The sequence below is a fragment of the Aedes aegypti genome, chromosome 1, assembly GCF_002204515.2.
Source record: "Aedes aegypti strain LVP_AGWG chromosome 1, AaegL5.0 Primary Assembly, whole genome shotgun sequence".
In the NCBI taxonomy this organism is placed as follows: domain Eukaryota; kingdom Metazoa; phylum Arthropoda; class Insecta; order Diptera; family Culicidae; genus Aedes; species Aedes aegypti.
The window spans coordinates 219,503,444-219,531,120 of NC_035107.1; the positions used below are offsets into that span (position 1 = coordinate 219,503,444).

General features: G+C 38.5%; 1 protein-coding gene across 12 annotated transcripts in view; it reads left to right on the plus strand.

Moving 5' to 3' along the window:
• LOC5578520 (polypyrimidine tract-binding protein 2) overlaps positions 1-27,677 on the plus strand; it is a 1,002,030-nt gene that overhangs the window by 529,007 nt on the left and 445,346 nt on the right. For 3 of the 12 annotated variants that reach the window (XM_021857616.1, XM_021857617.1, XM_021857618.1), the window contains exon 1: positions 22,523-26,224. The exons of the other annotated variants lie outside the window; for them this stretch is intronic. In XM_021857616.1, the coding sequence (XP_021713308.1) occupies positions 26,222-26,224 (3 nt within the window). In that variant the 5' untranslated portion in view covers positions 22,523-26,221. Of the gene's footprint in view, positions 1-22,522; positions 26,225-27,677 lie in introns of those variants that run through there. 12 annotated transcript variants of the gene reach the window in all.

Below are 27,677 nucleotides of genomic sequence, written 5' to 3' on the forward strand. Positions count from 1 at the left end.
GAAGACTTTTTCGAATTCTTAAATCAACCACTTGAACAATCTTTTTGCAACGAATCTCAATCATTTTTCGGAGTAGAGCAGATGACCTTGCTGAACTACCAGAAAGTCAAATTTTTACGTCCTCACTGGGACAGAGCCTGCTTCTCAGCTTAGTGTTCTTATGAGCACTTCCACCGTTATTAACTGAGAGCTCTCTTTGCCAAAGTTGCTATGTTCGCATTTGTATATCGTATACGATGATACACTATGGCCAGGAAAGTCAAGGAAATGGAGTCGAAAAGATCCTGGAATGGAGTCTATTTTATCTAAATTAGTCATCGGACAGAGTTAAAGTAACTTAGATCCAAAAATGTCAACCTCCAGTTGTAAAACAACATCTTGGTCATCAAATTTCTCGAATTGTTCCGCTCCGCTAGCCATCCGCACGATGACTAAATCACACTCCAGCAAAAATTTCACAATCAACCATGCGTCTCCATACCGGGTCAATCCCGAACCACGAAACGTTCGTCGCTTGTTGCTTGCTGTCGTTCTCCAACATTGTCGCTCCCCCTTTACAGAACAACCACCCATCTCGCTTTTCCCATCTGCGGCAGCAGCAACAGTTGCGCAACAGTTCCATTTTCCAGTAGATAACAGGACGACTGCCTCGCTCTCAGTTCAACAGGCTCCAATATTGAGACGAGGGGATCTTCAACAAGTCGCTCATTTCCATCGCTTGTTGCGTTACCTGTTACGCGTTGGGAAGCTTTCCCTCTGACGTCATTCCGGGAGAGAACTTTCGAAGGGGGAGTTGATTATGTACTTCCCCTGCGAATGTTTTCTATGTACTTTCTCCCCTCCGGGGAGCCAATGGTGTGATAATTGAATGTAAAAAGGTGGGGGAGATGACTATCTTGGTCCTGCTTCCACTGGTTGGGTTTCTCACGCATACAAACGGAATTGTGGCAAGGATTCGGATTCAGTTCGTGCCAACGCCAAGTCAGGTGATGATGTAATACCACCAGGCGAGAGAGGGATTCGAAACGTGCTGAATCCCAACAAGTGTTTGTAACAATTTTCCCGAAGAGAAAAGCTTTCGGCGTGAAAAAGTTTTGCAACAAAATGTGCTTCCTCGCTTTTGGGGAAGCTTTTTTTCTTAGAGCAGGAAAGAGGGGTTACGCAAAGGAACTCACTTGTTATTACACATGAAATTGGAGGGGAAAGCGTTACAACAAAGGGGAATAATACTTTCTGCTTCCGTCGACCGGAGACATCAATTTTTAAGAAGCTTGGATGTTGGGCAGCGAGAAGATTCCGGTTCCGGAAGTTTTGAATTAGACATTAGCAGTAGAATCTTTTCGATTTAGTCATCATTCTGATCAGTTTTTGTTTCTTTTTATCGTTACAGGTAAGCAGCACACATCCTCCATGGGGATATGACTTCTGGCATGGGTCCAATCGCAAGGTAATTTGATGTAGATGTATAATTTGATAAGATAAGATCTTAAGTCCCCTGTATTGAATGGTTTCAAAGAAGAAGAATTTCAATCCGATTGAAAACGCAACAATTTCGTTTTGAAATGGATTGTTTGACCGAATCTGATTTCATGACATAGTGGATTCTAAGAATGATTATGTGATGATTTCAGAGATATTATTCTAATTCTGAAGAGAATTGAAGAGATTCTGAGAGATTTCAGACTTCCTTTTCGGAATTTGTAGATAGTAATGAGAAAACTACAGAAAGATCAGAATTCTAAAAGCGAAATCCTGATGAGAATTTTGAGATTATTGTGATAAGAATTCATAAGTCCAAAGAAGTGTCGAGGACTTTTTAGGATTGTGAGAAGGTCCTTCATTCATTTATTTAGTTAACATCTAAACAATTAACACTGAATCAACAATCTCACGTCACAATACCTGGTTCGTGGCCGCATCTCTCCTTCCACGGTTCTGCCCCACGCTCGCCAAATCGATACGCATTTGATCCGCCCACCTTGCTCGCTGCGCTCCACGCCTTCTTGTACCAACCCGATCCGACGCGAACATCATATATGCAGGGTTGCTGTCCGGAATTCGTGCAACATGACTTGCCCATCGTATCCTTCCAGCTTTGGCCACTTTCTGGATACTGGGTTCACCGTAGAGTTGGGCGAGCTCGTGGTTCATGGTGAGAAGAATCCAGAAGAAAAGAACTTGTGAGGTATTAAAATATAATCCCGATAATTCAATTAGCGAAGATTTCTGAACAGTTTTTGACAAGACTCTGAAAGGGTCGGTCTCTTTTTAGAGTCTTGGTCACTACATGGTATAATTTTATTAGAATTGTTGTTTTTTCCCAACTTGTTAGATTTTTGTAACATACCAACAACAACATTCGTTTTACTTTCTCCACAACGTTTATACTTTCGTAATAAATTAAAGCCTGAGTAAAAAAACAATATCGATATTTGTAATAATTTCGTTATTTTGAAAAATCTTTATAACAGGGTGAATTATGAGGGAATTTTATTTAACCTGGAAAAAACCTGGAACTCGATTTCGATCACAATCAGGGGAATTATTTTGAGGTAGTAATTCATAATATTTTTGCATCAAACCCAAAGCACAAGTTTGCAAGAAAATTCTCTCCAATCATAAAAAAAATGTTTGGCTGCGCCGCTATCAAAACGCTATTTGAGATGTTCAGTGAGGATCCTTTCGAGTATGAAGTATTATCGACTTACCAAAATTAATTGAATTTATTTAATCAGTAAAGGCTGACCATATCTAGACCCGGTAGGAGGTTTTCTTTAAGATAATTGGCTTTATTTTCATGCAAGTCTCTAAAAATTCTCTATTATTGACGAAAGGTCTAACCAAAATGGTCTATAAAGTCTCTTTTTTCCTTACCTTGCTTGCAGATAATTATGATGCATAATTTCTTCTTATATTTCTAAAGAACAGCTTCCGAAATAATCCTAGTGGTTTCACCAGGTATTTCATCTGAAATACTATCAGGAACTTATAATAATACTAATAATTTCCAGAAATTCTTCAAGAATTCAATTGTTTCAGTATTTTTTCGAAGGATGCTCAAAAGAATTTCTTCAGAATTTGTTTCAGGAAATCCTTGAGCACTTCAACGTTACTACCTGCAGTAAATTTCTCAGAGATTACTGTTAACAATTTTCCAAAGACTATCCTAGGACTTCCTCCAGATATTTCAGTCGTTACTCTAAGAAATCTCTCAAAGATTTCCGCAGATTTTTTTTTCCTAGAAAACCTGCACAGGTTAATTCCAGAGTTTTTGGTAAAATTCGTTTAAGGATTTTTTTAAACTAGGCAAAACAGTCAACGCCATTTCATCTACGGTTATTCCAAAGAATTGCTCCAAAAATTCTTGGAGTGAATCTATAGAACATTTCAAAATGGAAGTAAAAAAAATGTTCATATTAACAAAATCATGAAACAAAGTCCTTAAGTTAAAATAAAACTTGAACCCAGTCGAAAAACTTTATCCCGATTTTAGCTTTTTCCCGATTTTGTCAACCCTAAATGCAGCATTGGGCTGACAAAATCGGGACATTACTGTATTCAAAAATTCATTCAAAATTCCACGCCAGTTAATACCACAGGGTTTCTTTTTTCTTTCAAGAAATATGCCGATCATTCCTACACATTTTCTTAGGGTTTTTGACCTATGTTTTTTCAGGATTTCATTCACAAAAGCCTGCGAGACATTATCCACAAATTCAATTGATTTATTTTTCGATTATCTTATCAATAATATTCAATCCTATCAATTTTGTAAAATTTCCTCAATAGTGAGCTCTTCTAGAAATCCTCATTCATCAAGGGTGACTTAAGAATTACACACAAGTTTCAACAGTATTTTTTTTTTCTTTAAATTTATTTGGTCGGCCGCTTTGTCCACTTGGGCACCACTGGGCCAATTTCCTATAACTAGATACATTTGTTTTTGTGCTCTAGCCTAGATCTATTTATAGTGCATGGTTCCTCATTCGTCATCTCACACAAAGATGCGAAGAGCGTTCTGCGCTTACCACCATGGTTCGTTGTTCATATCCATATTCAGAATCCATTGTTCATTGCGTTGGTCTGGTTTGCCGATTGTGCTGTGTTGAGGCTGCTGCCTGCGAAGAGGGTCTGTTTGCCGCAGTTGCTCTCTGATGAAGCCAGAGGATGGACGTCCCTCCATCGTCCTCCGTGACGCATCTTCGAGGGACTGGGCTGTGTTTTTGTTGGGGGGCTGGGAATCAAACCCATGACCATCCGCTTAAAGCGAACGTGTAGCCAACTACGCCACGTTGACCCCCTAAGTTTCAACAGTAGTTACCCTAAGATTTGCTTTAGGAATATGCCACGATTTTTTTTTCGACAATTTCTCAGCTTTCTGGAAAATTTCATTCACATTTCCTTGGTGAAATACATGGACAACTCCTGGAAGAACGCTGTATTTTTTTCGAAAACTTCCTTGAGAAATCCCTTAGAATTATTGAATGACTTCCCAAATAAATCTTAGGAGCAATATCTGGACAAGTTTCCAGTTGAATTCCTAAAGAAATTCTGAAGGACAATTTTGTAGAAAACCCTGAGAAATCCTTGGAAACTTCTGGACTAGTTTCTGGTTGAATATTCCAACATATTTTAACTGGAGTCTTGGAGGATGTTCTAGAAAAGCCGATGGATGAATCAGCGGATAAAATCCTGGAGGACTAAGAGCTTTCTTGATCAAATATCAGAAGTAATATATGCAGGAATTCCTGTTGGAATCCCGGAGGTACATTCAGAAACACGGGTAGGCACAGAATTACTAAATTTTAGTATTTGATGACTATTTTCTATCTGCCTCTCTTTTATTCTGCGGGGAATTTTAATCCTGTTTGTCAATTCACCTGGGTTGAAGCATCGCTAAGCTTCAACCCAGTCGAAATAACAGTTGAGAAAAAAATCATAGTAAAATGAAAGAGAAGGAGATAGAAAATAGTCATTAATGCATAAACTTTAGTAATTTTTATTTCTGAGTGTATTTTTTCGGAAAAATCCATGTTTTGAGACATCAAAAACATTTTTTTTTATAAATTCCTCAGGGAAATTCTTGGATGGATTTCATAGGTAATAATAACTAAATGAACTTCTGAAGGAAGAAGAAAAAATCTCAAATAAAGTTATCTACCCATTAATCTAATCTGAAGAAATTATTTGTCGTAATGTCTCGAGAAATTTCCAAAACAAGTTTAAGAAATATTTTCTGAGAAATTTCTGGTCGTATCAAACTCTTTTCTTCTGGTTACTATTACGTTTTGTGTTTTGATTACTGTTTGGTCTCTTTTTTTCAGGAAAGTTTTTTTTGTATTGCCCATAACTTTCCCTTCTAAAGCTTCCGTGGAGAAATATTCCAGAGAATCTTGCTAAGATTCGTTGCAGGGTGCTTGAAAAGAAATTCGTTTAATTTTTCCAGAATATACTACTCTTCCAGGAGCTCCTTTGCTGATATTCCGGAAATTTACACAGGAATTCCTTAAAAAAATGCACAAATAGATTTTTTTAAATAACACCTGTAAGAATTCTCATTTACTTTTTCAAATCGACGTAAGTAACTTTTATACGGTTTTGAGAAAATTAATTAGGAAAAATCACAATCTATCTTCTAAAACTGTTTTAAAATGAATCACCTTTAAAACATTTTTTTTGCCGTGTACTTCGCTCAAATTTTGCATACACTCAGCTCACGTTCAAAAACTAGGTAGTTTCTATTATTTCCCACAAAAATAATTATAAGAAAATGATAAGCCGTTTCATTCAGTTACTTTCGACGTTTTTCTACCAGTGTAAAATGGGCCAAGTAGTGTTTTGTTTTGATTCGTGGTTAAGTCACTTTGTCTCTCCATACAGCGGGGCGGCGAAAGTAGTGGTTAGGTTGCGAAAGTTGAAAATATTACTTTCGTCGTTTTGTAAATCCGGAAATTAAACGTTCTAAAAGTGAAAAGTTGAGTTGGTACAGAGCGGTACGTGTAGAATTCCGCCTGCTTAACACGTAGGATCGATAAAGTAAGTTTGTATACTTTTTTGACTTGAGTCTGTATGAATAAGTTTTCGAGAATTTTTGAAAGCATCAAAACTTCTTGCAGGTATTATTCAAAAAAATCTCTTAGGAACATTTCTATTTGGATTATCCAGGGATTTCTACAGAAATTCTTCCACGATTTCTATAAAAACATACATGGATTCTCCGTGGATACTCATCAAGGGGCTCCATCCCATTACCCCGAACGCCATTACCCCGAACGCCACTACTCCGAACGCCACTACCCCGAATGGGTCACTACCCCGAAAGCCATTACCCCGAATGGGTCATTACCCCGAACGCCACTACCCCGAATGAGCCATTACCCCGAATAGTATGAGATACAGTGCAGTATCTTGTTTTGCGTGCAAAAATGCGTCTCCAATGAAGGCTGGTAAATAATGGCACGTAAAATTCGTCGGTAAAATGTTAATCATATATATTCCCTTCTTTTATATGCCAGCTATTCTTTCGAAATATCTTGATGGCAACTATATTCTTCTCATTCTTTCTGAGACAGTGCCTGTTTATCAGCTCAGTGGGCACCTTCGCAATTAAAGGGTTCATTCACAAATTTCATTTCGCCAACAATTGCCATTTTTAACACCTAGGGTCAGTGTTCCCTTAGTGGACAATCCCCTATAGTCGCATTAGTGGCTTTTTACGGCCATTTTGCTATGAATCTCTTCAAAATATTTTTTGTCATGAAGGCCAGGAGCTATTTATCTAAGTACCATTGATACATAGCTTGCTTTGGTTCAAAAAATGATCGAAATATTTAGTTTTGCTTAAAATTTTAGCTCCCTTGCGCCTATAGTAAACCTATTGTTCCAGTAGTAGCACTACTGAGAGAAACTATTTTTTATTATACGAAATTATTGAAAAATTAAGAACTTTTTTTACATCAAATGAAAGCTATTGATCCACACTTTGCAGGAAAAATATAGAAGTTTTGAAAAAGTACGGTTTTGATTAGTATTTTGCCAACGCCGTGATGCTAGTGCTACTATAGGAACAGAAATTAGAAATAGTGCTACTATAGGCACATGTATTCCTATAGTGGCACACGCGATAATAAATACAAACATTTGAGTTTTCGTAGTTTTCACATTTTTTCCACAAAACCAAGATAAAATGCTTTCAGATGATGTAAAAATAATGACGATAGCGTTATTTTTCGATTTTATACGAATTTTTGTTCTTAGCTATGCGGCTATTGGTACATCGACCCTACCCACCCCCTCGTACTTTTTTTTATATGGAAATTCTACATATTGTGAATGGGCTGTAACATTTTGAGAACAACAACCCACAAACTTTTTTACTCCCTTCAGCGTTACGAAATTTGTGAATGGGCTTCAATAAAATAAGCCTTTTATTGACTGAAAGGAATTCGAATCCATAACCCTCAATATGGTGTTGCTTAACAGATGCGTAATCACCGGTATTTGGACTTGTTGGTGGTGTTCATATTTCAATTTTGTTTTTGAACAAATATTTTTCTTTCTTATGAATATAGGTTGTGTCATAGCATCACGTTGTTACAGTGATCATTCACGTCATAGCTGCAAACATTTCATCAGAAATTTGCCCTTTTTTTAAATAGGCTGTTCTTTCACGTTTTTGTTGGATAAGCTAGTCACTAATATTTCCATATAGAACAGCTTTATATAAAGGAATATATCTTGAAGGCATTCACTAAAGTGATTCCTGCTATAATTCTAATCGGAAGTTTTCCCTTTCTTTTATCTTCTTGTATTAAAACAGAAAGGTCTCTTATGGATTTACTCACCACTTTTCTGCCATCATCATTTCTTCATTATCTTGAATCAAAAAAATATATTTTTTTGTGGTTATCTCACAGAAATTCAAATAAATGATCCCACAAATCAACAAAAGTTCTTGCTGTAGCGTCAATCAGAGGCCGCCGATTTTTCTAACATGTACAAGTGTACAAGTGCGATAGCGGAACGGTCGTCTATTAGGTTGGTTTTTAGGCGGGTTCCATAGAACAACTTTTGCAGCGACTATCTCAAGGTGAACTTCCATTACCATCGTTTACGAAACAAAATTTTTAAGAAGATCTTAATCTTAATGCCCGACACCTATAAAAAAGAGTAAAGGAAGTGGCTACCGACGTCCAATAAGAGACTTTACTACATCCTAATTTTGTACATATTATAGCTATCCTTCTCATAATAAATTCACCCTTCTTTTCGAAATAGGCTGTCCTTCAGAGCATTGCAATGTGGCTGTGTGAATCTTTCCCAAAATTAGAGGACAAAACAATATGTCTCAAAATGTTATCCATTCGGGGTAATGGCGTTCGGGGTAGTGACCCATTCGGGGTAGTGGCGTTCGGGGTAATGACCCATTCGGGGTAATGGCGTTCGGGGTAGTGTCATAGAATCCATCAAGGGTTTCCACCTGGAAACGCTACACCATTTTCCCAGTAATTCTTCCGATTGTTTATTTATTTAGTTTCGTTTGTTTTTTTTTTCAGAAAACTATTCTTTTAATCCTACTGCACTTTCTCAATGGAATTTTCATGCAGCAATCAATCAGTTATTTTTTCGAGAGTGTAAAAGGTGGTTACTTGTAAATTTACTACAGAAATACCTTCTGGATGTTTTTTCAGAAATCTCTCAAAAGCCTTCTTCAGAGCAATTTCACAAGACAGTCTCAGAGCAATCACTCGTCCTGAGTCCTGAACGAAAATCTGGATGGCAATGCTAGGAAATCCCATGGTAGAAGATCTGAAGAATTGAGGAACTTCTTGGAAAGGTTCTGGATGAATCTATGGAGGAATTCCTGAAGAGATATGTCAAGAAACCCGTCCAGTAATTTCTGATGGTATCCGAATAAAAGTTTCTGATTGAATGGTCCACATTATTTTGGAGAAAAAAAGTCCACGGAAAATTCGTTAAAGAATCCCAAAAATATTTGAAATGATACCTGAAGCAAAGTTTTGGCAAATGCCTGCTATAATATCCTATAAAACTGCTGGAGAAAATCATATAAACATACTGGAAGCAGTAATAGTAGTTTCACGGAAAATTCTTGGAAGTGGTGTTAGATAAATGGCTGGTCGATTTCTCAGCAGAGTCTTCTTGAAAAGTTTTGGAATATTTCCTGGTTCCAGTCCAGTATATTTTTATCACATTTAAGTTCAAGTTTAGTTTCCTTTTGGTCTGTATATCTGTAATTTCTGATGACATGTCGAGCTAGATCCTTTAACTTTAGAAAATTCTGGTTTTTAGAAGTTTCTGTAGAGATCTTGGATTAATATATAGTCTAAAATCGTTCATTTTTTGTGATATCCGTAGGGGAACTATACCAATTACTAATTTGATATCTGCTGAAATTTAATTTTTGAATTGTCTTCCAGAAATCCATTAGTGATTTTTGTTGTAAACCCTGGTGGAATTCGTTCTGGTCTTATGACTGGTCTAGAATCACAAATTGATTTAAAACCGCTATAAGAGCCAAGTGTTGTGAAAAGTGAAAAAAACTCCTGAGAAAACGCTGGATAAACTTTCGGAGCTGCTGGAATAATTCTGAAAAGAATCTTTGATTTTTCACTAGAAGAATTCCTGGAAGAATCACTGGATGGAAACGTTTGTGAAGTTTCTTGAAAGAATTTCCAGAGTTGTTTATGAAATAGTTGTAGGAGACAATATTCAATTAATAACTCTGTTAACTAACTATTCTTTTTAAACAATAACTGAGCCACATTAGCCTCTCCTGTTGCGTTTTGTTTTTTGTATAAAACGCTAGCCTAGGACATTGTCTTGCAATCTACGATATGAAACTTCCCAAAAGCTTTAGGATTGCATTGTTGTAATCGAAAAAGAGCGAGAGAAGAGAGCACCTCTCATTGTTACTTAAGCCCTTTTTAAAAGTCACGCGATAATTTTTGGAAAGATTCTGAAAGATAATGTCGGGATATTCTTCGAGCATGACTTGAAGATATCCTTAATCCCAAAAGGGTTCAGAATTAGAATCCGAAGAGGAGTCAGAAACAGAATCCTAAGAGCATCCTGTACCAGAATTCTTAGAGGATTCCCAAACAGAATCCAGAGATTATTCTGACCCAGAATCCTTGCTTAAGAATTCTCTCAGGATTCTACTTCAGATTCCTCTCAGGATTTTGCTTCAGAATCGTCTCAGGATTCTGCTACAGAATTGTCTCAGGATTCTGCTTCAGAATTTTCTGAGGATTCTGCTTCAAACTCCTCTCAGGGTTCTGTTTCAGAATCCTCTCAGAATTCGGCTCCAGAATACTCTCAGAATTCTGCTTCACAATTGTCTCATGATTCTGCTTCAGAATCCTTTCATAATTCTGGTTCAAAATCCTCACATGATTCTGCTTTAGAATCCTCTTAAGATTCTGCTTAAGAATGCACTCAGGATTCTGCTTCAAAATCCTCCAGGATTCAGTTTAAGAGTCCTCACAGGGTTCTGCTTCTGAGTTTTCTCAAAATTTTGGTTCAGAATCCTCTCAGAATTCTGCTTCAGAATCTTCTAAGAATTTCGCTTAAGAGTTCTCTCAGAAGACTTCTTCACAATCATCTCAGGATTCTGCTTCTGGTTCAAAATCTTAGGATTCTGCTTCAGAATCGTCTTAGGATTCTGATTTAGAGTCCTTTCAGGATTCTGCTTTAGAATTTTCTCAGAATTCTGCTTCATAATCTTCTTAGGATTCTGCCTCAGAATTCTCTAAGGATTCTGCTTCAGAATCGTCTTTGGATTCTACTTCAGAATCCTTTAATGATTCTGGTTAAAAACCTTCTCAGGATTCTGCTTCAGAACCCTATCAGGATTCTGCTTCAGAACCCTTTGCTCCAGAGTCCTCTCCGAATTCTGCTTTAGAATCTTCTGAGGATTCTGATACAGAATCTTCTCTGGATTTTGCTTCAGAAACCTCTCAGAATGCTGTTTCGGAATCCTATCAGTATTCTGCTCCAGAATCGTCTCAGGATTCTACTTCAGATTCCTTTAATGATTCTGTTTCAAAATCTTCTTAGCATTCTGCTTTTGAATTCTCTCAGAATTCTGCTTCAGAATCCTTTCTGCTTCATAATCTTCTTAGGTTTCTGCTTCAGAATCTTCTCAGGATTCTGCTTCAGAATCCTCTCAATTCCTGGTCAAATCCATCAATATACTCTCGAATGATTTCTGTGAGAATGGTTGAAGACTTCCGCAAAAAAGTTCTAATTACCAGAAGACGGGTTTGGAAGAATTATTGGAAGTGTTGCTTTTGGTGTCACTGGATGAAATTTGGTTGGAATTCCTGAATGATTTTTAATAAGTATCCAGAAAAAAAAATCATCAGAATAAAACATGTTTAAACTTTTTGTTGGAATTCGTCGCTAAATCTCAGAGAATTTGCTGGATATTTCTTAAGAAATATCTTGGATAATTATTTTATGGCAGTATGATGACGAACTATCTGGGCACTTGTATGATTCACTTCGGCTTCGAGTATTTTTCTCGGCCGTATCATTAGAAATAAGAAGCGTACGACACATCTTCTGAACTCGTTCTTAGCCAGGACGGAGTTGCTAGTCTTATGGCTATCGCTCCTGCTTTGCAAGCAGGAGGTCGTGGGTTCAATCTCAGGCCCGTCCCTTTTTAATACTAGTAACATTCTTCCCAATAGCTATCTTTCTCTATCTAGCTAATTCATCCTTGATGATGACATCAAACATCATCAGTTCTATTCATCGCTAGAATTGAATGAATCGACATGACCACTTGTCTGTTAAACAGCACGCATCCTGTTTAACAGACTGAGAATACTCGAAGAGTCCTTCGTCGGCGAATACCAAGCAGGTTTCGTGAGGGCCGCTCGACAACGGACCAGATGTTTACCTTGTGGATGATCCTAGATAAATTCCGGGAGTATAACTTGCAGAAGCATCATATGTTTATTGATATCAATTCAGCTTACGATTCAGTGAAAAGACATGAGCTATGGCAGATACTGGCTAAACATGGTTTTCCGGCGAAACTAATTGGGCTGATACGTGCAACATTGGATGGTTCGAAATCAAGTTTTCAGATGATTTGCAGATGAGGTGTCAACTTCATTAGACGGATTGAAGCAAGGAGACGCACTTTCGAATTTGCTGTTCAACATCGCACTCGATGGATTAGGAGTTTTGGAGAAACGGTCGCATATGATCCTTGGCTTTGGCGAAGGATATGTGGAAAAGACGAATTACGACTGTGAATTGGGCCTTTAACGGATTACGTAACCAGCTTAGGTCCACTATGCGAAACGGTCACATTTGAAATTCTACAAAACGTCTGTATGCAAAATGTCCCACCCCCATTATCTAGCATTATCTAGTAGTACAGATGCAAACCATACTGAATTTCAAAACATCTCGCATCAAAAACGTATCACTAGCCTGTGGTTACACACAACCACACAGATTAACGACTCTCCACTCCATAGGGTGAATTGCATCTAAATGGATTATAATGAGTGAAAGCAGCACTGCCTAATGCCCGTCACCTGTTAGCATTATAGCAGTGGTATGACACGACCCGCATAAGAATAAGGTTTTCGCATTCTCAAAATGATCCGAGTAGCCCTGCGATGAATCCACATAGCGAGATTTTCTCATAGTTGACCGATACGTGAAGCTCTATTTGTCGGTTTACTGTTCCACTCCATATTGTTGGAATGCTGCAGATGATTTAAACCAAATTTGAGACCAAAAAGTTATCTAGTGTTGAATAGTTACATAAAGACGTAGATCCCATCAAACCACTCATCTAGAATCGTTTGAGGTTTGAGATCTGCACACTCGAGTCTACGAGTTGTCGTATGAACTTAAGGCCTTTCCGTACTACTTTGTCACACGTAAAATTACCTAAACGCACATCATGACTGTGTAGGAAGCAAAGGGCGAAGCAGGAAATTAAAACCGTCTTCATCAACTAACTTCTAGCTCTAAGCAGCACCTTACAAACTGACTAATGTGCGAAATAAGAGGCATGATGGGGGAGTTAGGACCTGACGACGATGCGACGCGATGATGGCTTAATGATGCGTGGAATTCTTGACACATTTCCTTCTTGGTTTTGTACGCCTTCGGTCGGTCGGGTGACATCGTCGCAGAAAACGCCGCGCCCAGTCGTCTCACGATTTTCTTGCGGTCTAGGGTTACCAGATGGTAATCCTAGATCTGATGCTAGTTGTTCATCGTAGATTTGGAAGAATTATAGATTGAAATTTCAAGACCTCCATTCTCTTCAGAAGACTATCTGTAAAAGGTAATCGAATCGTTTGTGAACTGGTAACCCTATCCGAAGAATCAAAAAGAGTAATTTATTCTAAAAACTTATTCGCAATCCCTGGTCCAAGTCGAAACCATGTGCTTGCTAGCCAGAGGCTTGCGGGAGGATAAGACTTCGTGTTCTCAGGTGCTGTGCGGCAAATGTTTGCGTATCAACGGAGTTCTTGTTTGTGTGAATGAGAGACTAGAGACTAGAGTTTAGATGTAAATACATTTGTCTAGCGACAGAGAGAGCCTATCAATAGGTTGTTGACCAGCACGCACCCGCCGGACTGCCGCGGCCCCAACGGAGTTGTTCTAATTTGAATTAATGGATTCGGTCAAACAACCGGGAGCGACTCGCGGAATGCCTAATCGAGTATCATTGGGTGGGGTTCGATCTCAGCTTTCAGAGCAAGCGGAGCGTTGATTTATGACTAAAGAATTTCGACAACCGACCGGATTGGTTATCAGTTGCAAAAGCGATTGGCTAGTTCACCCGGTATTTTGTAAAATTATGAAATTGGATCTCTGGAAAACCGGACCACATAGAACTTGGACATTCAGTCGTTGGACATAATTCTGACCTCCAGCAAGAAATGCAACGTTTTTTTCCCTAAATCTCTGCAAGAGATTCTTTGGGAATTTTCTACTGGGAGAATCTATGACAAAAGATCGAAACTCTTGTCTCTTGTGGTAATCCTGATAATATTCCATTTAGAATTCTTCCGGCAACTTCTTCTGATACAACTCTGTTGCTCTACAGTGGGGCAAAACTTTCTCTTCCATATTCCTAGTTCAAATCAAAGAAACAAGAAATGTTATAAATGTCATGGTGGTTCGAATTTCAAGCAAGAAAATTTCACTCCAAATATTATAGAATTCAATTGAGATTTGGAAAAGTTATTGCTAATTGTTGATTCTAGTAATATTTAAAATGGGAGAAAAAAAGATGTTTAACACATCTAAACACAAAAAAGATCCATATATTTTGTTTATCTTATGATCGACCGTGACGTTTAGAACATCAACTTTTTTCGTCATTTGAAACCAATTTTTTTTTTTAATTTTGGGTGTTTCTGTTGAAACACAGCTTGGTAAATATACTTTCATAGCTGCCTAGGGCAAGTGTACCATTAGTGGTGCACCTAAGGGAAAACTGCTAAAACACGGTGTTAAGATCATGAAATATATGATTTTAACGTTTCATTCGATAGATCTCAAATCCTTCTATCATTCAAATGTATAAAAATCACGATTCATTTGAAATTTCCCTGCAAAAAGCCTTGCACCAATTATAGGAACACTGTTCCTTTAGTGGAGGTATATTTTAAGGATGGTTCCTTTAGTGGCGCAAACCATTGATTTCTTATGGGACCCTCCACTATGGGTACTGATGCACCACTATAGGTGCAAAGGAGCAAAAAAATTAGGCAAAATAATTGTTTTAAATAGTTTTACGGTTAAATTTCATGAATATTATTCGATTACTTGTATCATTTTCGCATCGTACATAATACAAAAATATCACATAATCATTTATTAGCGCGAAACATGCCAAAACACACTACCTCCACTATTGGAGCTACCTCCACTAAAGGAGCGTTTGCCCTATTTGCCTTTTCAATGCACTGGGCAGCAAAATAATTTGTTTCAAAACAAAAATTTTGAAAACACAATTTCTCAATTGGACCCTGGCTCTAAGCCCTTTCGGAAATCATCCAATAATATTGATAAAGCCGCAGAAGCCAATCCCTACATTGAAAGAGGAAAACAAATTATTACTAACTTTTTGCAAAAAAGCTAAAAAATTGCTATGCAGTTTAAAAGCGCGCATAATTTTAATTTAGGATTTACTGGTCCAATTGAAAATCAAGTTACTCAAGATTTCGAGAGCATGACCAACCAAAAGAACGGTTTTGCGAAAATTCCTGTGAGACTGATTTGCAAAAAGTGAGAGCTGTTATTAAAAAAATCAAAAATATGAAAGCCCCTGGCGATGATGAAATTTTTTACATTCTCATCAAGAAACTTCCAGAGAGTAGCTTTTCAGTTAGCTTATTTTCCTGAAAAATGGACAAAATGCCATGGTTGTACTAATTTTGAATTTGATTCGTTCCAACAAATCTGAAAGTTTTTCTACTGGTCTTGCTCTTCTAGACATAGAAAAAGCATTGGACAGTGTTTGGCATGAAAACTTGATCGTAAAGTAAAAAAAATGCATTGTTAGAGTTATCCAAAGTTATCTGTCAAATCGTACACTTCAGATTAATTATCAGAACTCCAGGTTTGAGCGACTTCCTGTAAGAGCAGGTGTTCCTCAAGGCAGCATTTTGGGGCCAATATCATACAATATTTTCACGTCTGACTTACCTGAGTTACCTCCGGGATGTCAAAAATCTTGCGGATGACACAGGCCTCTCCGCCAAAGGACGAAGTCTGCGTGTCATCTGTAGTAGATTGCGAAAAAGTTTGGATATTTTTTCTTTATACTTGCAAAAATAGAAGATTTCTCCTAATGCTTCCAAAACTTAACTAATAATATTCCCACATAAAGCAAAAGCTCTTTATTTGAAACCTTCAAGAGCACATGTGGTCGCGATGGGGTTCCAATATATTTGTCAGATGAAGTTAAGTATCTAGGGCTCATGCTAGATACAAGTTTAACTAAAAAAAAGTGACAAATAAATAGTATGTCGTTATCCACTCATTGACAGAAAATCGAAAATCAAAACTCTATCTTAACGACAAGCTTTTAATGTCTAACAAATTTTCAGGCCAGCCATGTTGTATGCTGTACCAATATGGACTATTGAGATTAATAAGATTGTTGACTGACCCATGATCCATTTTTTTGTATATGTATTTCGGTGTTGCCAAAATCGAAAAATATTGCTGATCACATAAACTTTCTTAATATATAGAAAATCGATGAAATATTGTTACTAGCACTACCTATCAGAATAATTCCCATTCGCATTTTTTACGAGCTAGAAGGCTCCTCCATATTAAGATATAAAGCAGATTTAAAATTTATTGCTAGCAACACCTAGCGGATGAATTATCAACCGGATGTTTACTGTTAAATAGCCCTTGATCTGTCGAACAAATATACTGAAAATGCCTTCCTTCTAGCTTATCAGTATCTCGAGAAACTTCAAGAAAATTGTTTATTAGTCAGATAGCCCTTGGTCTGCTGAACAACTTGGCCGAAGACATCCACCTTCTAGCTCATCAGGATCTTGAAATATATAAGATTGAAGAAAAATTTTAATTAGCGCCACCTAGCGGATAAATTTCCAATTAGATTTGATAACCCTTGCCTATATATAGAAAATTGAAGCAAATTTGTCACTAGCGCCACCTAGCGGACTAATTCTCAACTAGTTTTGGTATTGCCAGATAACTCTTGGTTTGCTGAACAACTTTGCCGAAGACACAAACTTTCTAGCTCATCAGGATCTTAAGATATAGAAGATTGAAAAAAAGGTGTTACTAGCGCCACCTAGCTGATAAATTCTCAATTAGTTTTCCTATTGCCAGATAGCCCTTGGTGTGCTAAACAACTTTGCTAAAGACACCAACCTCCTAGCTCATCAGGATCTTGAGATATAAAAGATTGAAGAAAATTTATCACTAGCGCCACCCAGCTGATAAATTTCCAATTAGATTTGATAGTTTGCCAAAGTCACCAACGTTCTAACTCATCAGAATCTCGAGATATATAAGATTGAATAAAATGTGTTACTAGTGCCACCTAGCCGAGAAATTCTCGACTAGTTTTTCTATTGCCAGATAGCCCTTGGTCTGCTGAACAGCTTTGCCGAGGACACCAATCTTCTAGCTTATCAGGATCTTAAGATACAAAAGATTGAAGAAAATTTATCACTAGTGCCACCTAGCGGATAAATTCCCAATTAGAGTTGATAGCCCCCGCCAAAGACACCAAACTTCTAGCTCATCTAGGTATTGATATATCCGTTGAATGGACGATGTTGGCAATTTTGGTAGCCCAAGACAATCCGGAATAATTCCGGATCCACTTGGAACATATTTTCAAGTTTCCTGGATCACAAACTAGAAGAGTTTTTAGGGAAGTTCTGAAAATTACTACAAAATCCATCGAGAAACAAAAAAGCTGTGTACATTTCAGTGTGTTTTTGCATGTGAAAAGTATGTTTGCTGGACGATAGTTAACTCCACTACATTCTTCATTCAGATCATTACGATAAACAAAAAAGTTTGGATTTCTTTTCAGTTTGGATTCATGTCTCAAGTAATAACTGTACATCTACCTAGCAGTTATCTGTTAGAAAAAAATAGAAATTAAACTTTAAAAAATCACATTAGGATGATACATTTCTTACACAGAACACCTAGATATAAGAAATTAATGTAATGATTGGAATGATACTAATAAAGGAATTTAAAAAAAAGGTGTGTAAGACTATCTTAAAGTTGACAATTGACTTTTACAACAACAGTGGGTAAATATTAGGGTGCGGCTTATTTCTCGAAAGTTCGTAATACCAACAATGTGTGTGCTCTTATGGATTCAAATCACATTGAAAGATAAACCTCAAAGTTTGTGCTAAAATATTCGGATTTAGAGGTGGAGCAAGTGTCTTGAAGGTGAATTTTCTAGTTATAAAGATGGCCTTCGGTAAAGTCACCCTAACTTCTTTATTTTCTAATCAATTTTGAAACTTTAAGCACCATTATCTTCAAATTTAAATGTATGAAAACATTGAAGAAAACCCAATTTGTCTTAAATCAATACTAGTTTTAGTTAAAAGTACTTTAATCCAATGTTTTCCTCATTTTGCTAAAAAAATATATCTTTGTTTGAGCATAACTTTATAAATACTCAACCGATTTCTAATCTAATCTACCAAATTCCTATTTTTTTTGCTTCTGAAGCCTATTTAATTGTTTCCAAACTACTACACATTCCACTAAAAAATGTTTTGACCATGTTATTCAACAAAAACTACACATAAAAATGACGGTTTTATTTTTATTTTTTGCCAGTTAAACAAAAAGACTTAGCAACAATTTTTAAATAAATTTGAAACAAAAATATTTTTGCACCTGCTAAAAAATATTTGCACTATTCAACTCGTTATTAAAGCAAGATGCTCAATAAACTTAAGTTTTATGAATAAAATGCAATTTCCGGCGAAAAAAACTTAAATAATAAAAAAAAAAATGAATTTTTGATTAAAAATCGTGTTATTGGGTAGTTTTTGTTAAGTAAGTCAGTCAAAAGCATTTTTTAGAAAATCATGTTTTATGTTTAGTTTGAAGACAACTAAATTTGCTTCAAAAACACGTAAAAATATTTGGAATCGGTTGAGTGTTCATGAAGTTATGCTCAAACAAAGATGATTTTTTAGTAAAATGTGGAAAAATTGGAGAAACCTATTTTTAACCAAGACTAGTTTCGGTGTTCGACAAATTTTATGTTCAACAAAGGTTTCATAAATTTAATTTTGAAGATAATGGTGCTAAATTTTCAAAATTGGTTACAAAATAACGAAGTTATAGTGACTTCACTGAAGGTCATTTTTAAAAACCATGAAAATTCATTTTCAAGACGCTTGCGTCACCTCTAAATCTGAATATTTTTAGCTCAAACTTTGAGGTTTCTCTTTTAATGTTATTTGAATTCATAATACAGTTCATCATTGCAAAAGGCTTTCATAACTTTGATTTTTTTATTAATAGTTCTCACTTCTCCCAAACAAGTCCACTCAGAATTGACGAAAACGTTCTCTGAACTGTGAACAGTGATCGGAAGTAGCGAACAACCGAAGGGAAAGAACCGGAACAAAACAAAATGCTCACGAGCATCAGAGTGCTGATTCACTCGCGTCTGTCATGCTCGCGAGCAAACGAAGTGATTTGTGAAAGTGAATAGAACTCGACCATCTTCGATTTGCAGTACATTTTGCACATGTTTTTGATATGATACAATAAATGTTTTCCATAGATAAATCGATCGTTTTGATTCGAGAATAACTTTTACTTGAAAAATTCTAACTCCGAAACCGTTGATTTTAGAGAAAAATGTTTAATGAAGAATTGGTAGTAAAACTTTTACCCTACAAGAAAAAAAAAATACACACTGAGAATATATTTTATGTTTTTCAAGAAAAATTCAAAAATTAAATTACATTTTATATTACACAAAATCCCATTTTCTATATTTTTTAATTTTCTCCATAGAATCTTGATAGTAAACAGATGTTTAAGACAAAGTTTCATGATGGAGAATTTTTTTAATAAAAAAGTTTTTCTAAGACCAAAATTCGGCCGAATTTCAAAATTTGTTTTTATTTTTTGTCAAAACAAAAACGTTCTCTCGATACAATAAGAATCTTAAAATGATTCTTAACCGTAAAAGTTATATGAATTATTTTTCTAGAAGTACCCATTTTCGAATGATATCGAGTTTAATGCAACAAATATTATTCAACTATTAAAATAGACCATTTTCATTAGTTATTCACGTTTCTCCATCAATATTAAAAATATGGAGTTTTTATGCAATTTAAAATTTAAGTTTTATTTTTTTATGAAAATAAATAAAATATATTTTCAGTGTATATTTCTTTCTTATAGTCCAAACAGTTCACTACAACTTCTCTATAGAACATTTTTTCTAAAATCAACATTTTCGGCGTTAGAATTTTTCAAATAAGTTGCATGCGAAAATGTATAGGCCATTTTCAAAAGTTATTCTTGATTCGAAAGTCGACTACACGACACTGAAGACGGCCTTACAGTTGAGGTTGAAATACGCGTATCTGTCAAAGGATATAAACTCTAGTGGAATTAAATGGTATAGTAATAAATTCGGTTTTTTCATCTACTTATAGGTACTCTACTAAACAGCTCGAAGATTTATTATAAAAATGATCAATTTTTATATGGAAAACACTTGTTATACCATACCAAAACATGTGCAAAATTTAATCCAAATCGTAGACTATCGAGGACGATTTTTATTGTTTTTCGACTCATTCTGGATTTTTTTTTTCGGCTCATTCTGGATGGAATTCATCATGAACAGCTCCGAACACTTTAACATTTTTTTTTAGCTTCGTTTACTCTGCTTTTGGAAGAACAAACTATTTCCTCTCCGAAATTTCTTGTTTTCAAGGGCTTTCGACTACGAACTAGTATTTTACTGTCGATTTGATTCGCGAGTAGAAGTTCGCGAAGTTTTTGCTCTTTTTCTTGGAATGTTCTCCCGAGCAGACGTGTGCGAATTTACTCACATCAATCATGTTCGCGAGTTCATCATGTTTGTTTTGCGCTTGGTTTACACTCGTGAGGTGCTTCGTGATACCCACATTGCGACTACTGATTGAGAATGTTTTTGAAATCTTGAGCAACTTGCTTTTCAATTGAACTAGTGAGTCCTAAATTAAAATTGTGCGTGCTTCCAAGCAAGTTATTGAACTTCTTTGACAAATAGTTATAAATATTTGGTTTTTCTCTTCGAATCAAGCCTAAATGAATTCCAAAAGGGAACCTTATGTTCATTTTTTGGTTTTCAACGCAGAAAAACGTTTTAAAAAATATTTTCCTGATATATAATTAAGACCAAAACAATCGTAGAGAAGGTTTCTAGTAGAGAAAAAACTAGTAAGGCTATCAGAGTATTGAATTGAGAAAAATCCTGAAGAGAAATCGTCAGAAACCAGTCTTTGGAATTGCTCTGAGAATTGTTCCACGAACGATGGTTGACGTTAAAGTCTCGCATGACAAACTTTTGCTGACATGTTTCAAATAACGAAAAAAGCTGATGATTGAATGATGATATTAACTCCACTACATGCTCGATTTAGACGATCATTTCGATAAACAAAAAAGTTTGGATCTTTTCTGAGTTTGGATTTAGGTTGCAAGTAAGAACTAACATATGTTTGTTAGAAAATTAAATAGATCGCCCTACTTAACCATTCAAAGAACGAGCATTCCAATTGATGTGGATGCAAATGGACTAGTGTTACTGGTGAGCTCGTTTCATACTAAATTTAACTCAATTGAAACGTTTATCGCACGTATTCGTTATCCGACCCTTCTTATTTTACGATATTGTTGAAATCATCAAAATGCTTTTCCTACAACAAACCCCTTATGACTGAAAATAGTTCCATCCAATCTGCTCAATTATGAGTTCTCATTGATTTGATCTTCATAAAGATAGCAGCAACTGAAGAAGACTAGCGTAGTTCACTGCGAATTAAGTACCGAAAAAGCGAGCTAATTCGAAACCGTAATCGCACGTCCACAACTCCACACTTCCACGGTCTGCTAAAAATGCGCCAGTAAACTATTTATCCAGACACAAGACCTTGCGTTTCAATTTGTTCACCTCTCGAGAGTAGTCAGTGCCATAAAACAAAACCATTTTTACGCTTTACACGCTGTCGATGTCGATCTGCAAGAGAAACGAATTAAAATCCATCATCATCGTCATCATCATCACGGAGGACTGACTATGAACACGACGACGATAATCGTTTCTTCTTCGCACCTGATCCGTACCGGAGTCGGAGAGCGATCCGCGAGACGAGCAAACGATCCTCGCTCACCACCACCACCCACCGAAGCAACAACAAAACGCACTCGCGCCGCGTTCGGCACTCAGCGAAGAACCGAGCAAAAGGCAAAACTCGAAAAGCCAACAAGTGAACAATGCTCGCTCGCACACGTTCACTGATGGCGGGGTGCTGTGCGCGCGGTGGTAAGGTGTAATTAACTTTCATCATTTCCGCTTCAAAAGCCTGGGCGAAGAAATGCGAACAATGAGCATTCGCACCTGTGTGTGAGCGACCACGATGGGGGTAACTCGAACTCGTGAGCGCTCGTTCGAGTAATGAGGGGTGAGCGCGCGCAAGCGCTCTCCGATGCGTTGAGGAGGAGAGAATGTCGAAAGAGGGTGAACTCACGCTTCGGCGCACTTGTTCGGTAATCCTCTCTGTTTCGCGTGTTGGTCGATGCTGTAATATCATCGTTGACGGTACCCGAAAGGCGGGGGGTGGATTGTGTGGGTGCGGGGATGGCGTTCTTATGTTTTCCCTCCGGTGGTGGCCACGAATGGAATGCACACACACGGTGCGGACTTTTCCGGAGCGGTCCCGACCCGTTTACGAAGACGAGGCAGTTTTGTTGTTACACCGTCGAGGAACCAGTCGCCTTTCGGTTCACGGTCTTTCTCTCCGTCGCTTTTTCTGCTGTTCTACAACTGCAACTCCTACCGTATACCGTATAATCTTCCTCTAGATCTGATTGTCATAATCGAAAGATAATTTTCACGGCAAAAATCGCGCGACTCTCGCAAAGGTGATAAATTTCAAAGGAATTTTCGATCGGGTTTTTGATCGATTTCGGTGGACCTTGGACGGGCGCGCGCGATCCCTGGACCAAGACCGAACAGTTCACGCACACATCCAGCCGTGCACCTCTCCGCGATTCGATCTCCGCCGAAAAGGTGTGCAGAGTACATCTACCTGTAGCCCGAGTGCCCGGTAAATACCTGTACGCGCGCGAGAGCAGAAGCCGAGAGTTCCTCGGTGTATTGTGTGTAGAACTGTTGGCGTCCCGCTCCGGTCGGGTAGGAACAAAAGAGAGGCCGAACCGAGCCGAAGCTGTTGCGTCACTGTATTGGTCGTCGTCGTCATCATCGTCATCGGGTGCAGAACATCTTCTTTAGGCACCGGACCGGACCAGCAGCAGCAAACAGCCCAAGAAGGACGTCGTCATCGCCGCCGACGTCGCTCGTCAGTCAGTCGATAACGCGATTTTCCCGCAAAACGTTCTCTCTGTGCCGTCTAGCGCTGCCGATTTAATATTATTATATTCAATCAATTCAATCCAATTCACCAAGCTCATTATTACCACACACACCGTCACTCAACATTCGTGCCGCCGTCAGTTCTTGAGTATCGTCGTGCTTTTTCCCAAAATCACAAATCCCAATTTCCTCAACTCCGCGCAAAGTTTCGGGAAGCTCCGGGAAGTGCCCTGACCGAAGTGTGTGAGATCGCAAGATCGGTTCTTCGCCGCCAAACACGTCGAACGCGTTTTCGCAACCGTTGTGAACACTTGCGCCCCCCTCTCGAAGTGCTGCGTACGTTCGGCTTTCCGAGGTCACGCTGAACTCCGTACGAAAAAAGTGCTCACCGCCGAAGAGTTCGCGAAGTGTTCTGTTGGGTGTTCTGAAAAGTTCCAACCAAGAATTTCGCTCTGTAGTGCGTCCGGTAACAAGTCCAGCTCCACGACTCCAGTCAGTTCACGGGAAGAAGAAGTAGCAGAAGAAGAGCGAGAGAAGTGTGATCTTCCCAATCCCTAAAGTCCCAAATCTCAAAAATACCCTGAGGAAGCGAACCGAAACGTTGGACAAGAGAAACGGTGCGTCGTGCTGTGTTGTGCGAAAAGAGGCTTGCCATTTCCGGTAGAATTCTTGACCTATCAGAAGATTTAACCGCGTGCGGAGATTCGCCGTGACACGACACAAAACCAACTGAAAACATAAAGAAAACGACAACAGGAGATTGTGTGCAATTTATAAAAAAAAAGTAATTAACTAAACGTTTAAAGTAAGATTTACACACTAAAGTATACCTGATCGCAAGAGAAAGACAGAGAGAAGCGAAGATTTTAGAACAATCACTCGTCAATCGGAAAGCGGTTGAGTTTGTGAATTAAAAGGCAATTTTGTTGAGATTTGTTTTTGTTTTAGTAAAACAGTAAGAGAAATTAGGTAAAATAAAAGGGGTAAAATTACCGAAAGATAGTTAAGCCGTTGCTCAATAGTTAAGCGAGAGGATATTTTGTGAGCGTTTTAACCAAAGATTTTCTGTCTTAGAGATTCAATCGTCGTCGTCGTCGTTGTCGTCGTCACCATATCGTTGTGAGATTTTTTCCCCGTTTAAACTGTGCAATAGAGGCCCAAATAAGGCTTCAAAAAATCTTAGAGAAACCACGATCTAGCGGTCCTAGATCAATACCTAAGCATACTTAAGTAGTCGCCAAACGAGAGACAATCAACATATCAAAGGAACGGTTCGTGTATATCAAGTTTGTACGGCTAGCTGGTCCGGGTTCTGACTTTGATAAGTCCACGTAGTAGCGAAGAGAGGCCACAGAAGAGGTCCACAGGAAAACTTGTTTTCTCGTCTTGTTCTCCCCGCGTCCGCGTATTCTTCCGAAGGAATCCCGCGCGTCGTCATCGTCATCCACATCCCGTCCCATCATCTCTCGCATCCATTCCGCACACACTAATTGTGTCCCGTGCCGTTGTGTGAGTGAGCGAACGGAGTGATCAACCCGAAAAACTCCGCGTAAAGTGTCCGCCGGAGACGAAGACGAAGAGCGACGAAGAAGTAGCAATTGTTTACACCGCGATCGCCGGACTTGATCGGAAAGAAGTCGAAGAACTCTTCGCGCGAAGAAGAACCGGTTATTCACATAATCAAAAATAATTACAATCAATACACAGACGGCTTGGTCTTGGTCGTGAACTCTCCCGTTCTGTAGTAGTAGGGTTGATCGCGCGTCTCTTCTTTGACTTTGGCTGGAGAACGACTCCCCTCGAGTTCTCGGTTCTCGGCTAGCACCGCTTATTATAGATAAAACAGGAAGAACGCGCGCCAAGGTGCGGACCGCAAAGAAGAAGCTATTCTCCTGTTCTCTGTTGTCTAGTTTCGTGACCGAAGTCAGATCCATTTCCACACACGCAGAAACAGTGCTTGGTCGGTGTATTTTTAGAAGATTTCCAAACAGAGTTCCGGCGAGTTGTTGTTGCGAGAGTGTAGAGGAACGAATGTGAGCAAGTGCGAGTGCGAAGAATAGAGGAAATAATTATCTAGAATCATAAAAGTATTGAAGCCTAGGCTTAGTGAGGAGTAGACGAGAGGAGTTTACTAGAATTTTTTGCGCTAGAACAATCACACAGAATAACAGACAATTTTAGACGTTAAGGCCCTCATAGGCGTTAGGAGAAAGCGTTTTGACAATCAATTCAATCGCTGTTCAGACCAATCCGGACTTCGATCAGTCGTCCGGTTATCGAGTCGTGTTTCCAAACTCTGACAATCTCTAAAAATTTCTAAATCTTTACAATCTCCCGTAGGAAGTTATACACTTTAGAACCTTACACATATCTAATACGTAGTTGGCGAATCGTCGCATCGACCGCCCTCCTCAATCTCAAGACAATCGCTCTAAAACCTTCGACAATCTCTTGTATCTCTTTGTATTTCCGCCTCTGGGAAGGCACCATTAGCAAGTAAACTAGCTCGTAAGACAACATAAAGTTTAACCACACAGAGTTCAATTACGTTAGATGCAATCGAGTTAATCGAAGACTACAGCCAGTCAATCCGAGCAACTCGCGACCATTCACGTCACCACGTATTTCCGACCGGGTCCGATCTTCTGTCCCCCCTTTATATCGCCACCGCCACCGCCGCTAGGTGCCGCCGTAGCCGCCGTCACCTCGCTGCCCTCCGTAGTCAGCCAACCGCCGCCGCCACCTCAACCTCAGCCCCAGTTCGGTTCGAATCCTTCCTTGCCTCCTCAACCCTACCATCACCCAGCGCATCAGTTCGCGTCTCCTCTGTACCCGCCCAGTTCCCATTCGACCCCGCCCTCGACCCCCTGTTGTAACGCCGCTCAACAGCTGTGCTACTGCGGTCACTGTAGCTATCCACCGAGTAGCATTCCACCAACGCTGATCCTCAGCCGCTTCACCGAGATCAATCTCGGTCCGCAGCACTACCAACAGCCAACAGGCGCCACCGCCACCATCGGATCCCTCAGCGGAAGCGAGCCCAGTCTCAACATTCCCACCGGCAAAGAAATCATGGTAAGATTGTTGACACAAGACACCTTGATTCCACCAACATCACCACACTACCATCATCACCAGTTCTCGCAACCGCCGCCGCCTCTGGTTGCGCCGATCTACGACGGGTGCTTCTACGGCTACTACCCGCCGCCGACGGCCATCCCGACGATCCTCGGAGGAACCCACCACCTGCAGGAACCGACCATCAGTTCCTCCGTCGCTTTCGGCGGCTCAATCACTTCTTCACCTCCTCCTATTCCTTCTAATACTGCTGCTGCCGCTGACGCTGCTGCTGCCGTTGCTGCTGCTACCACTTGCTCTCACTACTTCGCTGCTAGTACTACTTCTTCTGCTACCACTACCACCACCACCACCACCAATACTACAACATTTACCACTAATAGCACTTCTTATTCCAACAAGGTACCTAGCCAAACTGCTCAATTGCTATACTTACTATCTAAACCTATTGCTGTTACTAAAAGGATCTAGCCTTGACTTGCCCGTAAGCGTTGGGGATCGGTTCTCTTTTTCAGGTTACGGCGAAGTGCGAGAGGTCGTCGCGGATGTCCAATTAGTGAAAAAATAAGACTTCAATTTGACAGTATATTTGCGGAATTCTAATTGGATTCTTTTTTATTTGTTTAAGAGAGCATCAAATGTTATTTGAATATATAAGATTTTTTTTTGTAAAACAAAATCATTTTTTTAAAGAGCTTATTGTATTTGTGTTGAAATGGCCAAACGATCAAAAATTTTAATTAGAATTTCCTAAATATTATAGATTATTGCCTGAACTAACATTTGTTGGGAAAATTCAGTTATTTTTGTCTATTCCATATGAATTTTCCAACAAAACTTTCATGATTGCTTTGCCCTAAATTTGTCTAATATGTACTCTGTATATTATAAATCTTGAAAAAATATTCAAACAGCATTATCTCCGCGTAGTTAACGAACCTACATTATCGATTCATCGGAGAGACAAAGTTACTTCCCAAGTAACCATATAGCACTTTAATTCGCGCTATTGCTCTTTATCGGCCGTACAAAAGCCCTTTTAGCCAAAAAGGGCGAATTAGCGGGCTTACTGGTAACTTGGGTTACAACGAATCAAAACACTACTTGAGTCGATTTTACACTGGTACAAAAATGTCGTAAGTAGTTGAACGAAACGGTGTATCATTTTGTCATTAAATTTTTGTGTGAGATAATAGAAATTTCCTAGTTTTTATGGAATTTTTGAGGAGATGAAATTTATGTGATATACATGGTGAAACAATGTTAAAAGGAGATTCATTTTGAAACAGTTCCAGAAGACATGTTGTGATTCTTAATAAATTTTCCAAAAACCGTGTGAGAGTTACTTAAGTCGATTTGAAAAAGTTATCGAGAAATGTTCATTTTTCTACTTTTTCGATTACTTCACAACAGTGAATCAATTGTCACCCAACACTCAGCAATAAATACA